The 11658-nt window shown below is 40.2% G+C and overlaps 1 protein-coding gene across 1 annotated transcript; it reads left to right on the top strand.

Moving 5' to 3' along the window:
* The first annotated feature begins 5912 nt into the window (after positions 1–5912).
* On the top strand, positions 5913–8073 carry LOC107275999 (uncharacterized). Its single transcript, XM_026023758.2, has 3 exons — positions 5913–6158; positions 6367–6496; positions 6596–8073. Exons 1-3 carry the CDS (start codon positions 6026–6028, stop codon positions 7428–7430), a joined length of 1098 nt encoding a protein of 365 aa, XP_025879543.1. The 5' UTR covers positions 5913–6025; the 3' UTR covers positions 7431–8073.
* The last annotated feature ends 3585 nt before the right edge of the window (positions 8074–11658 follow it).

Below are 11658 nucleotides of genomic sequence, written 5' to 3'. Positions count from 1 at the left end.
AGTTAATTGTATGCATGCATGTATGCCTTATATTATGGAACATCCAAAAAAAAAGTAGTTGTGCCTTATATTACGAAACGGAGGGAGTATATGCATGCTAACAAATAACATAACTACAAAGTACTGTTTCCTAAAAATATCATTTTCATTTATTGTTGATATACATCTCATTTTCTCCCAACCTATATAAGCAATTTTGTATGTACCGCATCAGTGTCCCCAAAACCACCATCCAAACCACTTTAGAAAGGCTAGACGGATCGATGGTTTAGTAAATGTCTAGGATAGATATTCGGTTGTATAAAGCTTATTAACTTTTGCTCTTAAACTTTGTGCAAAGTACATTTTTCACCCTGGCCTACAAATTAAATGATTGTTTCTCATCCTAACTTTCAGAACCGGATAAATAACACTTTGAAACATGGCGTTTTAGTGGTTTTGGTTGAAATAGGAGGTTATTTTTCTAATTTATATTCTTACTATATATGTTTAAGGTCCAAAACTATGAAACATACCTAATTGAAGTTTGTATTAGCAAAACCAAAAAACCACTACCGTATTGATCAAAGCCACTGTGAGAAGTGGTTCGGGGCGTCATATGTCTGGTTTTCATATTTTACAATGAAAAACTACATGTTTTGTAGTTCAGAAACGTTACCCTATTTGGTCTTTTAAAGTTCAAGGTAGACAAACATACATGCAAAAGTTAATTGTTTTCCTTAAAATTCCTTAAAATTGTGACTTCATTTGCCATTTTAAAGACATATATACCTATATTTCTAAAACCGGAGGGTGGAAAGCTCATACATGTTAAATACAGATGTGGATGCAGTAGAACAGACATTTGCATGTAAATACAATTTATGTCCAATTTGACACCTTTTTGATGTTTCTCTCTCTCACACCCATATAGGAATTGAACTATATATCCACACTGTAAAACCCCTGCAAAATTAAAGTAAAATTCTACATGTCGCGGGCTTTAATTTACTTTAATTTTTACCGGCTATTTAATTATTAGAGGTCTTAGACTCTTTTAAAAAGAAGTATGCAAGATATCTAGATATAGCTCTTCAATGTAGAGACTAGGTTGAATATATTATCCTCAGCCCAACATAAAAATCCTAGCTATCAATTTGAACAAACATATCCAGATTAATAGCTCGTATTTAGTTTTCTTAAGACAGAAGGAGTACATCAAAATAAAAGAAAAAAAAAGCAACACACATGGTAAGCAGGGCATAATATAATTAAAAGGAAAACGAAAAAAAAATAAAGGAGCTGGTGGTGCATGATGGCAAGTGTACTTTTGGTTAGATGCACTAACTCTACTCGGGTACGTACTCAACTACACAAAGTACGTACGTACGTAGCCACGTAGGTAGCATGAGTGGTTAGACGTATGTGCATGGCCCTCTAGGTAGCCCACACCTATCACCACGTCGTCGGTCCAAATCAAAGGCCCCCTGTTCATGCTGCCAGCCACCACTAACTACACTGTGCCATGTTTTCGTACAGTACTTATACGAATTGAATTTAAATTATTTTGGATCGACGTTAATTATCGACGCCATATATGTGTACGTACTACGAATGTACGTGCATGTATGCATGGTTTGGATGGTGATCTACGGCCATATAGCCCCTCGATGTTTCACGTCACATGCATGCATGCATGAGTTGTGAGGTTTTCTTTCTTCTCCGTCTCATCACGTACGAGGTAACAACTCACTCCGTATAGATACCTTACCCAACTTAGCTATATGCATGGTATGTTTGAGGAGCTTCTCATAGCTCCAAATTCTTCTAGAATCAAAAGATCTTTTAAATTAACCGTCCAACTTACCGTTCAGATTCTAAAAATGAAGCTGTAGTTGTGAAATCCAAAAAATAAAGTAGAAGCCGAAATGTGAACCTAGATTTCTATCATAGCTACATATCTGAAACTAGAGCTTTTTCAAATACTCCATCCGTCCCATTTTAAGTGTAACCATGAGTAGATCTATAGTCAACTATATACAAGCTAAGCTGAGAGAAATTAAGATAGATTAGTGAAAAGTAACTAGAGGTCTCTTGTTAGTGAAAAAAAGCAAAGCATGTATGGGGTGTGGCATGTGTATGCTTGTTCACACGCTTAAGTATACTGTGCAAGTGGACAGTTAATTAACTGCTAGTATCAGCTAAGCTCCAAACAGTTAAGGAGAAAAAGGGAACAGTTGCTTTTGGCCAGCAATGCAAGCATGCACAGTGGCCGTGTGGTTAGGTTGCATATCTGATTAAGCAGATAGCTACAGGGCGTTCAGTGTTGACACTTCACACTGCATGCAGGTGATGTGATCTCTAGACTACAGAACACATGCACAGTGCCAGGGCTCTGTTCCATCCGAAGAACTGTCGATCCGATCGATCGATGCCTTTTTATCGATGTCCTACGACTGTCCTGCCCATGGATGATGCTGCTTGCCTGCTACTCCGTACGTACTTAATTTGATCTTGATTTATATATACATCAAGGGGGTATCTAATTATTTAACCTGAAAATACACATAAATTTCAGTTACATTTAGACGACTCCGATTACACTAAGATGTATATATACATAACATAAACCTTATCCTCCGTACATGGCCCCCTTTTTTCTTCCCCACAACACGTGTCTCGCCTTCCTAGCATGCTCCCTCACTCGCATTCCCACCCCCACTCCGCTACCTCCATCGCCCTATTGTGCTGCCACCCAGTCTTGTCGTCGGTGCGTGAAGCCGGCAAAGACACACCAGCGAGCCTTGCTCGACCGGCATCCTCCCTCGCTCCTCCCTTGACTACTACTTTTCTTCTTTAAGTATATAGACATGAAGCATCCATCCCACCGGTTTTTCCTTATAATGGTTAAGGTTGTTAAAATCATAACCTTGAATTGGAATTGAATGTCTTTAAGTAGGGTTGCAATGATATAATCGTATGCACAAAAATTATAGAATTCTACATACTATAATTGTTGAGATTCTAGCAAGTAGAATCATAAAGTCGTAAAATCATACAAGAAAGTCGAGATTTTAATAAACTTTATCACTATTAGCTTGCGGTACTGGATTCGCCTCCATTGCCCCTCCTCCTAACACTCTCGTTGTTGCCACCCCACCCCAACTCCACCCATTGCTTGACTGCCTGCTCGTTTCTGCCACCCTCTTAATTATGGGCTTCCAGTCTTCCACCTCCCTGGTGATCCCTCCAAAATCACCCTCACCTTCCTCCTATCCCCTCCACCACCTCCCAAACCGGGAACCCTAGGTCCTCAGCCACATTTCTTCCACCAAAGGTTGCCACCGCCATCGTAAAAAAATGGCCACCATCGATGAGTTACTCCTCCCTTCTTCCTCCCCCTCTCCCTTCCATTCCGAGCTTAAAATTAAAGACGACTCTGTGGCTGTTGAATTTTACAGTCAACAGGAGCAGGTGTTTAAGATTTGGAAAATCTCAATCACCTGAAAACTATTCCCCTAATAGTAATTAGTTTTGGATAAGTGATCTTCGTATCAATGAGAAAAGAAACAATGGCACGTGAATTTTGCTGCCTGACGCAGATGACACAGGTGCCAGGGGCATATGTCAGTTCACTTTCAAAGGAAAGAAGAGAGATCTCGAGAGTAATAATGCTAAAGCAAAACACGAATGTATATATATGCAGGACGGTAACTACAGGAGCATCGTGCAGCATGGCACTATATACCTTCATTTTCAATCCTGCATGGCGCCGTCAAGAAGATATGAAGTAACTTTTGGTTGGAATTAAAGAGCGAAAGTTAATTACTTTCAGAAAACAATATTGTTACACGTTCCGCGGGGGTGCAGATACACTGCAGTTGGATTCCAACTAGACTTCACCCGGTGAATTTGGACCGATCTGACCCTTTACTTTGTTTCTACGGGCTAGATGTAGCCATGTCATCTCTTTTCAATTACACATTTACAATAGAAACAATTTTATCCACTTTTTCTTTAATTTTTTGCGTAGCCCGTCCATTCAGATCAATAGCCTCCGAAGAGCATCATGGAGGAAAAATTAATTATCTTGAAACTTTTTTTAACTGAGTTGTTATGAAATTAACAGTATCGAGACCTGCATCAAACTCATTCATCCTAATAATCGACAGAACAAGAAGCTTCTATCGGTGCAATGTTTTTATTTTGTTTGTTCTTATCTAATTGTTGTCATAAAGTTTGAATAAAGTTTGAAGATAACAAGTTCTCTCCTATACTGGATAACGTTTTTTTATAGGCTCTACATCATTTTTTTTGAAAGAAAATAGGCTCTACGAGATAGCAGCAACTAGGAGGAGAAAGGATTGGTTTAATCTAATCCATCAAATTAAAGGGACGGCTTGGATGAAGTAAATCCACCCGGTGGATTTGGAAGCAACTCCAGGGGATCCACACCCCGTTGCACGGTTATGTTTACATACATGCATTTCAATTCAAGCTTGTAGGTTTTGCGACATAAAAGTGGGAAAATTAAGTCCTTACGGGGGTGCACCCTTCCCTAGATGGTTAATTGGTTATTATGGAATTTTTTTTTATAAAAAGGGGTAACATACATAAATTGTTGTGTCATATATGTAACTGCACAAACACACACTTCCAGTTATAAATTCAATCTATGCAAGTTAAAATGAAAGGAACAAATGTAGCTATGAATTAAAAGTGCTTAACTATACTATACTATTTAGGGTTTAATTTGTGTGTTTTCTGTTTCTTGTTGACGTGGGGAAACTATTCTAATCCCTTGAGGGGATGTTCCCTCATTTGCTTAAAAACCATCTAAACGGTTATGAAAAATTCTAGAAAAATTTGACAACATTCATACAACACATATATACAACTCCACAAAATCTTAAGTCCAAACTCAACTCACACGTCGAGATATAAAAAAGACAAATTCAGCGTATGAATAGTAGCGTACTGTTTATATCTAAATTTGTCTTTTTTTTGTTTCTCGATGTGTAGATCGAATTTGAACATGAATTTTGGTGGACTAGTAGGTATCATTATACTCTATATTGTCAATTTTTTTTAAAAAAATTTCACAACTATTTGCATCGAATTTGAAAGAAAAAAAGTATACGAGGGGATATCCCCTCGAGGGATTAGAATCCATTCCCATTGATGTGTAATCCTGTAAGGTACAAAGCCATAAATGTTTATATTTTAAAATTGAAATTCTATGTCATCAGTAATTTCAACTTAATTATCAAAATATTTTCATAACTTATTCAATTGATATTTGAGAGATTACAGGTATGCAAGGTTAAGGTCTAAATCAAAATTCGATCCCATAAAAGGCACTGTACAATTAAGTACAGTTAAAGTACCTTTCCCCACCTCCTCCAAAACAAATAAAAATAAAGAAAAAAAGCTAAGGTCATTAAGCATGCCAAATATATATGAAGAGGAAATTAAGAAAAAGTGGTAATGATACAACAACCAAGCAACTAAGCTAGAGAAAGAAAAGGCCGGGGGGCATCAGGGGCCGAAATTAAAAAAGGGGAGGGTCAATGCAACTGCCCCCACAAAGGTACAGGCAGTGGTGGAGGTGAAGGTCGATTTTGCCTATAGCTTATCATGACCACCTGCTTTACTAATCTCTCTCATGCATGCATGCAGCTAGTAGCTAGCTTAGCTGGGGCTCATCACTGGATCACCTTACCTTACTTTACCCTTGGCACGTACTCTGCACAGCAAATCAGCCAGAGGGATCGAAAGGGATATCGAAGGCAGCAGCAGCAGCAGCAGGAGCAGTAGGGCATGCGTGCACTGGAGCAGCGTGTACTGTGCGTCCAGGCACCTACCTGACAGCGACCTCCGCCCCTCCGGCCCCTCTCTCTCCGTCTAGCTAATTCGTTGATCGAGCTCATCTGCATTTCTGAGCTGGCTTTGCTTGCTTGCTCCTCCCCTTTTATACCAGCTCATTGGGAGCTCGGCTAGCTTAATTCTCCTCTTCTCAGCCTTTCCAACCTCAGCTAGAGCTACCATGGCGAAGCAGTCGTGCTGCCACAAGAAGAAGCTGAGGAGGGGGCTGTGGTCGCCGGAGGAGGACGAGAAGCTCATGAATCACATCGCCAAGTATGGCCACGGTTGCTGGAGCTCCGTCCCCAAGCTTGCAGGTAGCTAATTTAACCCATATGCAAATGCATACTACTGCATTATCTGTTAATTCTCAAAAAAAAGCATATTAATTCTGCTTGAGTAGCATGCAAGAACAGTTGTGTTGCTTTCGCTTGCATGCAATGTTTTGTCAGTGGTCTACAGTTACTGTTGCTCGATCTTGGCTAAAGCTAAATTCAGTTGAGAATTAATTGTGATGTTAATTAGGACTGGAGAGATGCGGCAAGAGCTGCAGGTTGAGGTGGATAAACTACCTGAGGCCAGACCTCAAGAGGGGCACCTTCTCCCAGGAGGAGGAAGACCTCATCATTCAGCTGCATTCCATGCTTGGCAACAAGTACGTACTGTATAGTAGTAGCACACACATCTGTCAATCTCTCTCCCGTTCTGTGCCATCTCTGACAATGGCGGCTGCCACTGCCACTGCACTGGCCAGGTGGTCGCAGATCGCGGCGCAGCTGCCGGGGCGGACCGACAACGAGGTCAAGAACTTCTGGAACTCGTACATCAAGAAGAAGCTCAGGGACCGCGGCATCGACCCCGCCACCCACAAGCCGCTCGCTGCCGACTCCTCCGCGACGCCCACGAACACGACGGCGGCGGCGGCGTCGAGGTCGACGGCCACCTGCCGCGCGGTGTTCAGCGACGCCGAGCTGCAGATACCGACGGCGGCGGCCGTGCAGCAGCAGCAGCAGGCGCCGCTCGTCGGCGCAATGCAGCTGGTCGACGGCATCAAGATGCCGCTCGACGACTACTGGCCTGCGGCGGCGGCGGCGGCGGCGCCCTCGTCGTCGACGACGACGTTCTCGGCCTACCACCACGCGCTGAGCATGCAGCAGCAGGCCGCGGCCGGATGCGGCGCCGCCGCCGCCTTCGACATGGACGCGCTGTCGCACTGCGGCGTCGTCGTCGCCCCCTCGGCGTCTAGCTCCAGCACGCTCACCTCCATGGCCGGCCTCAGCCCCGCCGCGGCCGACGCCGCCGAGCAGAGCGCCAACGTCGCCGCCGCCGCCGCCGCCACCACCACCAACCTGCCGTGGCTGGACCTGGGGCACGCCAACCCCATCGCGACGATGGACCACTACGCCGGCGTGCTGGACGAGCTCCGGTGGTCCGACTACTTCGACGGCGCATACCAAGCAGCGACGACGGCCACCCAAGGCGGCGCCCTTCAAGGGCAGTGCCTCTACGACGGCGGCGGCGGCGGCGGCAAGGACGTCGACGATGCAGTCCAATTCGTGGACGTCCATAGCCTAAGCAACTGGTGCTAATTACACATCGGTAACCTAATCCATCAACAAACCAACCCAAAAAAAACCAGCACTGCAAAACCAAGACATCCATATATACTACTCCCTCCGTCCCTCTATTTCAGGTTATAAAACGTTTTGAATTTGATTAAAGTCAAATTATTTTAAATTTGGCTAAGTTTATAGACAAATATAATAATATTTATAATACTAAATTAGTGCCATCAGATCAACAATTGAATATATTTTTCGTAATAAATTTATCTTGGGTTTAAAATGTTACTATTTTTTTTCTATAAACTTGGTCAAACTTAAATCAATTTGACTTTTACCAAAGTCAAAATGTCTTATAACCTAAAACGGAGGAAGTACGTACATACTACGCTCCAACACTACACATCAAATTTATACTGCTATATATAGTAGTGTTCCAATTTGGTGTTTCTTAATTATTTTTTTCACCCTATATTTATGTTGTATATTTTGGTGTTGAGCAGATTAACTAAGTCAGTGTGACATTGAATTAAGCTGTTAATTTGCCACACATGTAAAGTACATGGTAATGTTGGTACATATATTACAGAGAGAGAGATCGAGGGATATCGATGATGGGCCATGCATGCACGTGGTTAAATAAAGAGTACCAAAATTATTAGCTGATTAATCTTGGGCCTCATCATCATCATCATATGCGTGCAGTCATGCACATATAATTATATTTGACTTTATTTTCGGGGCCCCTCATTATTCTCGTTTTCGTCGTTTCTTGATTTGTCCATTACTGCAAATTTTGGTCCCGTTTCTTTGGCTTTGGCTCAACTGTTTGGTTGATCCGTGGGCGTAATTTGTTTCCATTAAGCTCCATCCGTTTGTCCTGTAGGAGTAATGGTTAAGAGTAACACATATAGTGGCATCTGTTTTTAATTTCCCTATATTTCTTAATTCTTATGTCGGTTTATTTTGACAGAAGTTTATCAGAGATCTGTGTGAATTGACCTAGTACTGAGATTTGAGATGATAGAACTGGGCCACAATGATAGGCTTTTCATGAGGTATGGGCCAAGTATGGCCCATGGTAATTTTTCAACCTCGGGAACAGTATTGCTGCCACTCGCAGAGTTTCTTTTTCTGAATTTCTTATAAGATGAGCCCTTTTTACTTATACCCAAAATGGATCCAAATATATACAGATAAATTTGTATGTCATATACTTCATCTGGTCATAAATATATAAATATATGATGTTTAGGATATTTTTTTCAAACTTTGACCTTTAATTTTATAATAAATAAATAGTTTAAATATTCATTAAAATCTACAGTTTAATTTAAATTCAATTATCCTAGTTCTCACTTCCGCTTTTAATAGATGACACCATTGATTTTTAACATGACGTTTGACCATTCGTGCTATTCAAAAAAGTTATACAAATGACATTTATCTTTTTGTGTCATGTATTATCATTAAAGAAACTTTAAGTACGACTTATACTTTAGCATATTTTTACTATTTTTTAATAAAATAAATGGTCAAACGTTATTCCAAAATTCAACGGTGTCATCTATTAAAAAAACTGTATATTTAAATTAAATATCTCTGATTCAATTATCCAGTCGTACTATATATATCTCGTCCTAAATATTTCTGATATATACTTTTCATGAGGTATCTTTTTTTTCTCGATCGGATATATGTGAAGCAAGAGTTCAATAAATTTAGCATCTCATCGATTGCTTAATTATCAGCCTATCCTATTACAACCAAAATTTGAGTTGAAACACAATTTTATATTTGAACTTGATTGTCTCTATATTCTCCAGCATTAGTATATAAACCGCCAATAGTACAAACGTAAAAAAATTTATCCATAAATTATTTTTGGTTGCTTCATTTATTATTTTTTAAGCGCCTTATCAGCCGTAGCTCAAATGATCGGAACCTACATTCCATTTCCTTTTTCCCCCAAAAGTTAGTCCTCTGACCCGACCAGGGTTTGTCCAAGGAATTTCACAGGAAACAGCTCGATCAAGCATTTGCACGAGCGGAGGCTGAATGGGGTGATCAGGGATATTATTGGGTCCGGGCGAGAGGCCAGATCACGTCCACTACTGAGTCTGAGGTCCAGCACCGGCAGTGCACAAGTTGGTGCCTGTCTCATGATACCGATCGATAGATACACGACACACACACACCAGGAAATGCAAAATGCAAATGCAATGCTTATGGTGCCTCGGTCCCGGCTGTAACCGTGTTCCTGAATATTTATATAGTACACCCACCGTACCAACATCATTTGTAGTTTCTGTATCGTCCATCTTATGTAAAAAATTTATAAAAAAATAAAAAATAAGTGACGTATAAAGTATTATTCATGTTTTATCGTCTAATAACAATAAAAATACTAATCATAACTTTTTTAAAAAATAAAATAAACGATCAAACGTTAGACACAAATCTGATCACAAATAGCTTTATTTTTGAGACGGAGGATGTATCACTCTATCCTGCAGTAACCGAACTGAATGTGGTGGGCCCACATGTCAGGCAGTACTAGCTAGTACTATCTCTGCAGTTTCAATAATTAGCTGCAGAGAGGTTGGCCAGGGAGAGGAGAAAGAGAGGGGCATATCTTTTGATCATTGAGATCTGAGGAGATCATATGCATGGAGTAGTTCTCTTTTCTCTTGTCGACGATGATCGCTGAGCAATAATAATCATTGGGGGGAGGGGGTAATGAGGGGCAGCTATAGCTGCGGATAAAGATGCAGGGTGCTCGTGCTAGCGAGCTGGAGTAGTACTACTGCTACTACTGCTAGTACCAAGGTTGGGGTGGTCTCGCCAGAAAGGACGACAGGGTGCAAACCAACTCATGATTATACATGTCGACCCCCTCTCACTTTGACTTCTCATCACGTGCACCTGTGGTGTTTTGGACAGCTGTGCTAGTTTAAGTACTTACGCTGCGTTTAGTTTCAAAGTTTTTTTTTAAACTTCCAACTTTTTTATCACATTAAAACTTTCCTACACACACAAACTTTAATTTTTTTCCGTCACATCGTTCCAATTTAAATCAAACTTTCAATTTTAGTGTGAACTAAACACATCCTTAGTATCAGAAAAAAATTTAAAAAATTATATAGTATTGTTATTCAATATAGTCTCGTATATTGTTATGGTGAAAGCTATTGGCCGACTAGATTCAACTTTTATACTTAGAATGTGTGCTTATATTTATGATTAATAATTTTTCCAGTGGTAATTGATCAGCGTCCCCGTAACGAGACGTATGTAGTGACTCTGTCAATCTTAACATATGATGACTCAGTCTTTGTGGATGCTTACAGGGGTAAGGTATATGTTTATATATTGATAGACGTGAGTGTACACACGTGTATAGGAGCACATGCGCACAGTGTTTCACAAGAAAATAGCACAGTTATAGTATTTTGAAATATATTAGAAGACGCACATTTGGCCATACCTTTTCTAAAAGTTAAAGTCGAAATGTTCAAAAGGATATTGATGATCAAAGCTTAAATGTGTATAGTTCACGTATTCTGAAATGTCACTTATTTATGACTAGGTTGAATGCTGATTATTTACAATAAATTAATTGTTTCAAGTATACCGCAAGGTAGCTTGTGTAAGGATCGAAGATGTTAGGCCTTGTGACGCACAAATAGTGTATACATGTGCACGCCATCCTCAGGATAATAGCATTATGTCCTATTGTATGTATTGATTTGGTAGAATGTTTGGAGCACAACGAGACGAGGAACCCTAATCTAATCTAGTCGACTAATCCGGTGAGATCCTTGAGTAGGAGCTTTACTGATTCTTGTCATGATCTTCGATTGGTATACTTGATGGCTAGGGCTTGAATATCAGTTTGTTGTTTTTTTTATGGTGCATTGGCCCTCTTTTGCTCGGAGAGGCTTTGGTTGTTTTTACACCACGATGTCCTTTGGGACTCGTAAAGATAATAATTCTTAGTTAATATTGAAAAGTTTGGGTGCTGTTCTTTTTCATCTTATTGTACATACCTTAATTATTGTTAAACTTCTTCCTTAGTCGGCACGAGTAGCATCTCTTCTCTTGGAGAAATAGATATATTTATACTAGAAAAAAAAATACTTGTGCGTTGCAACGGATGAAGGCTATTTTAATCTTATTATTGTTCACTGTGAAAATCGTTGTGAGAATTAGTTTGGATATATAATTTTTTAGAAAATCATGTCAAGTTAGCATG

Source organism: Oryza sativa, chromosome 3 (assembly GCF_034140825.1).
Source record: "Oryza sativa Japonica Group chromosome 3, ASM3414082v1".
Classification (NCBI taxonomy): Eukaryota; Viridiplantae; Streptophyta; class Magnoliopsida; order Poales; family Poaceae; genus Oryza; species Oryza sativa.
Note: the sequence above shows the minus strand (reverse complement) of the source record. Positions and strands in the feature narration are given on the sequence as shown.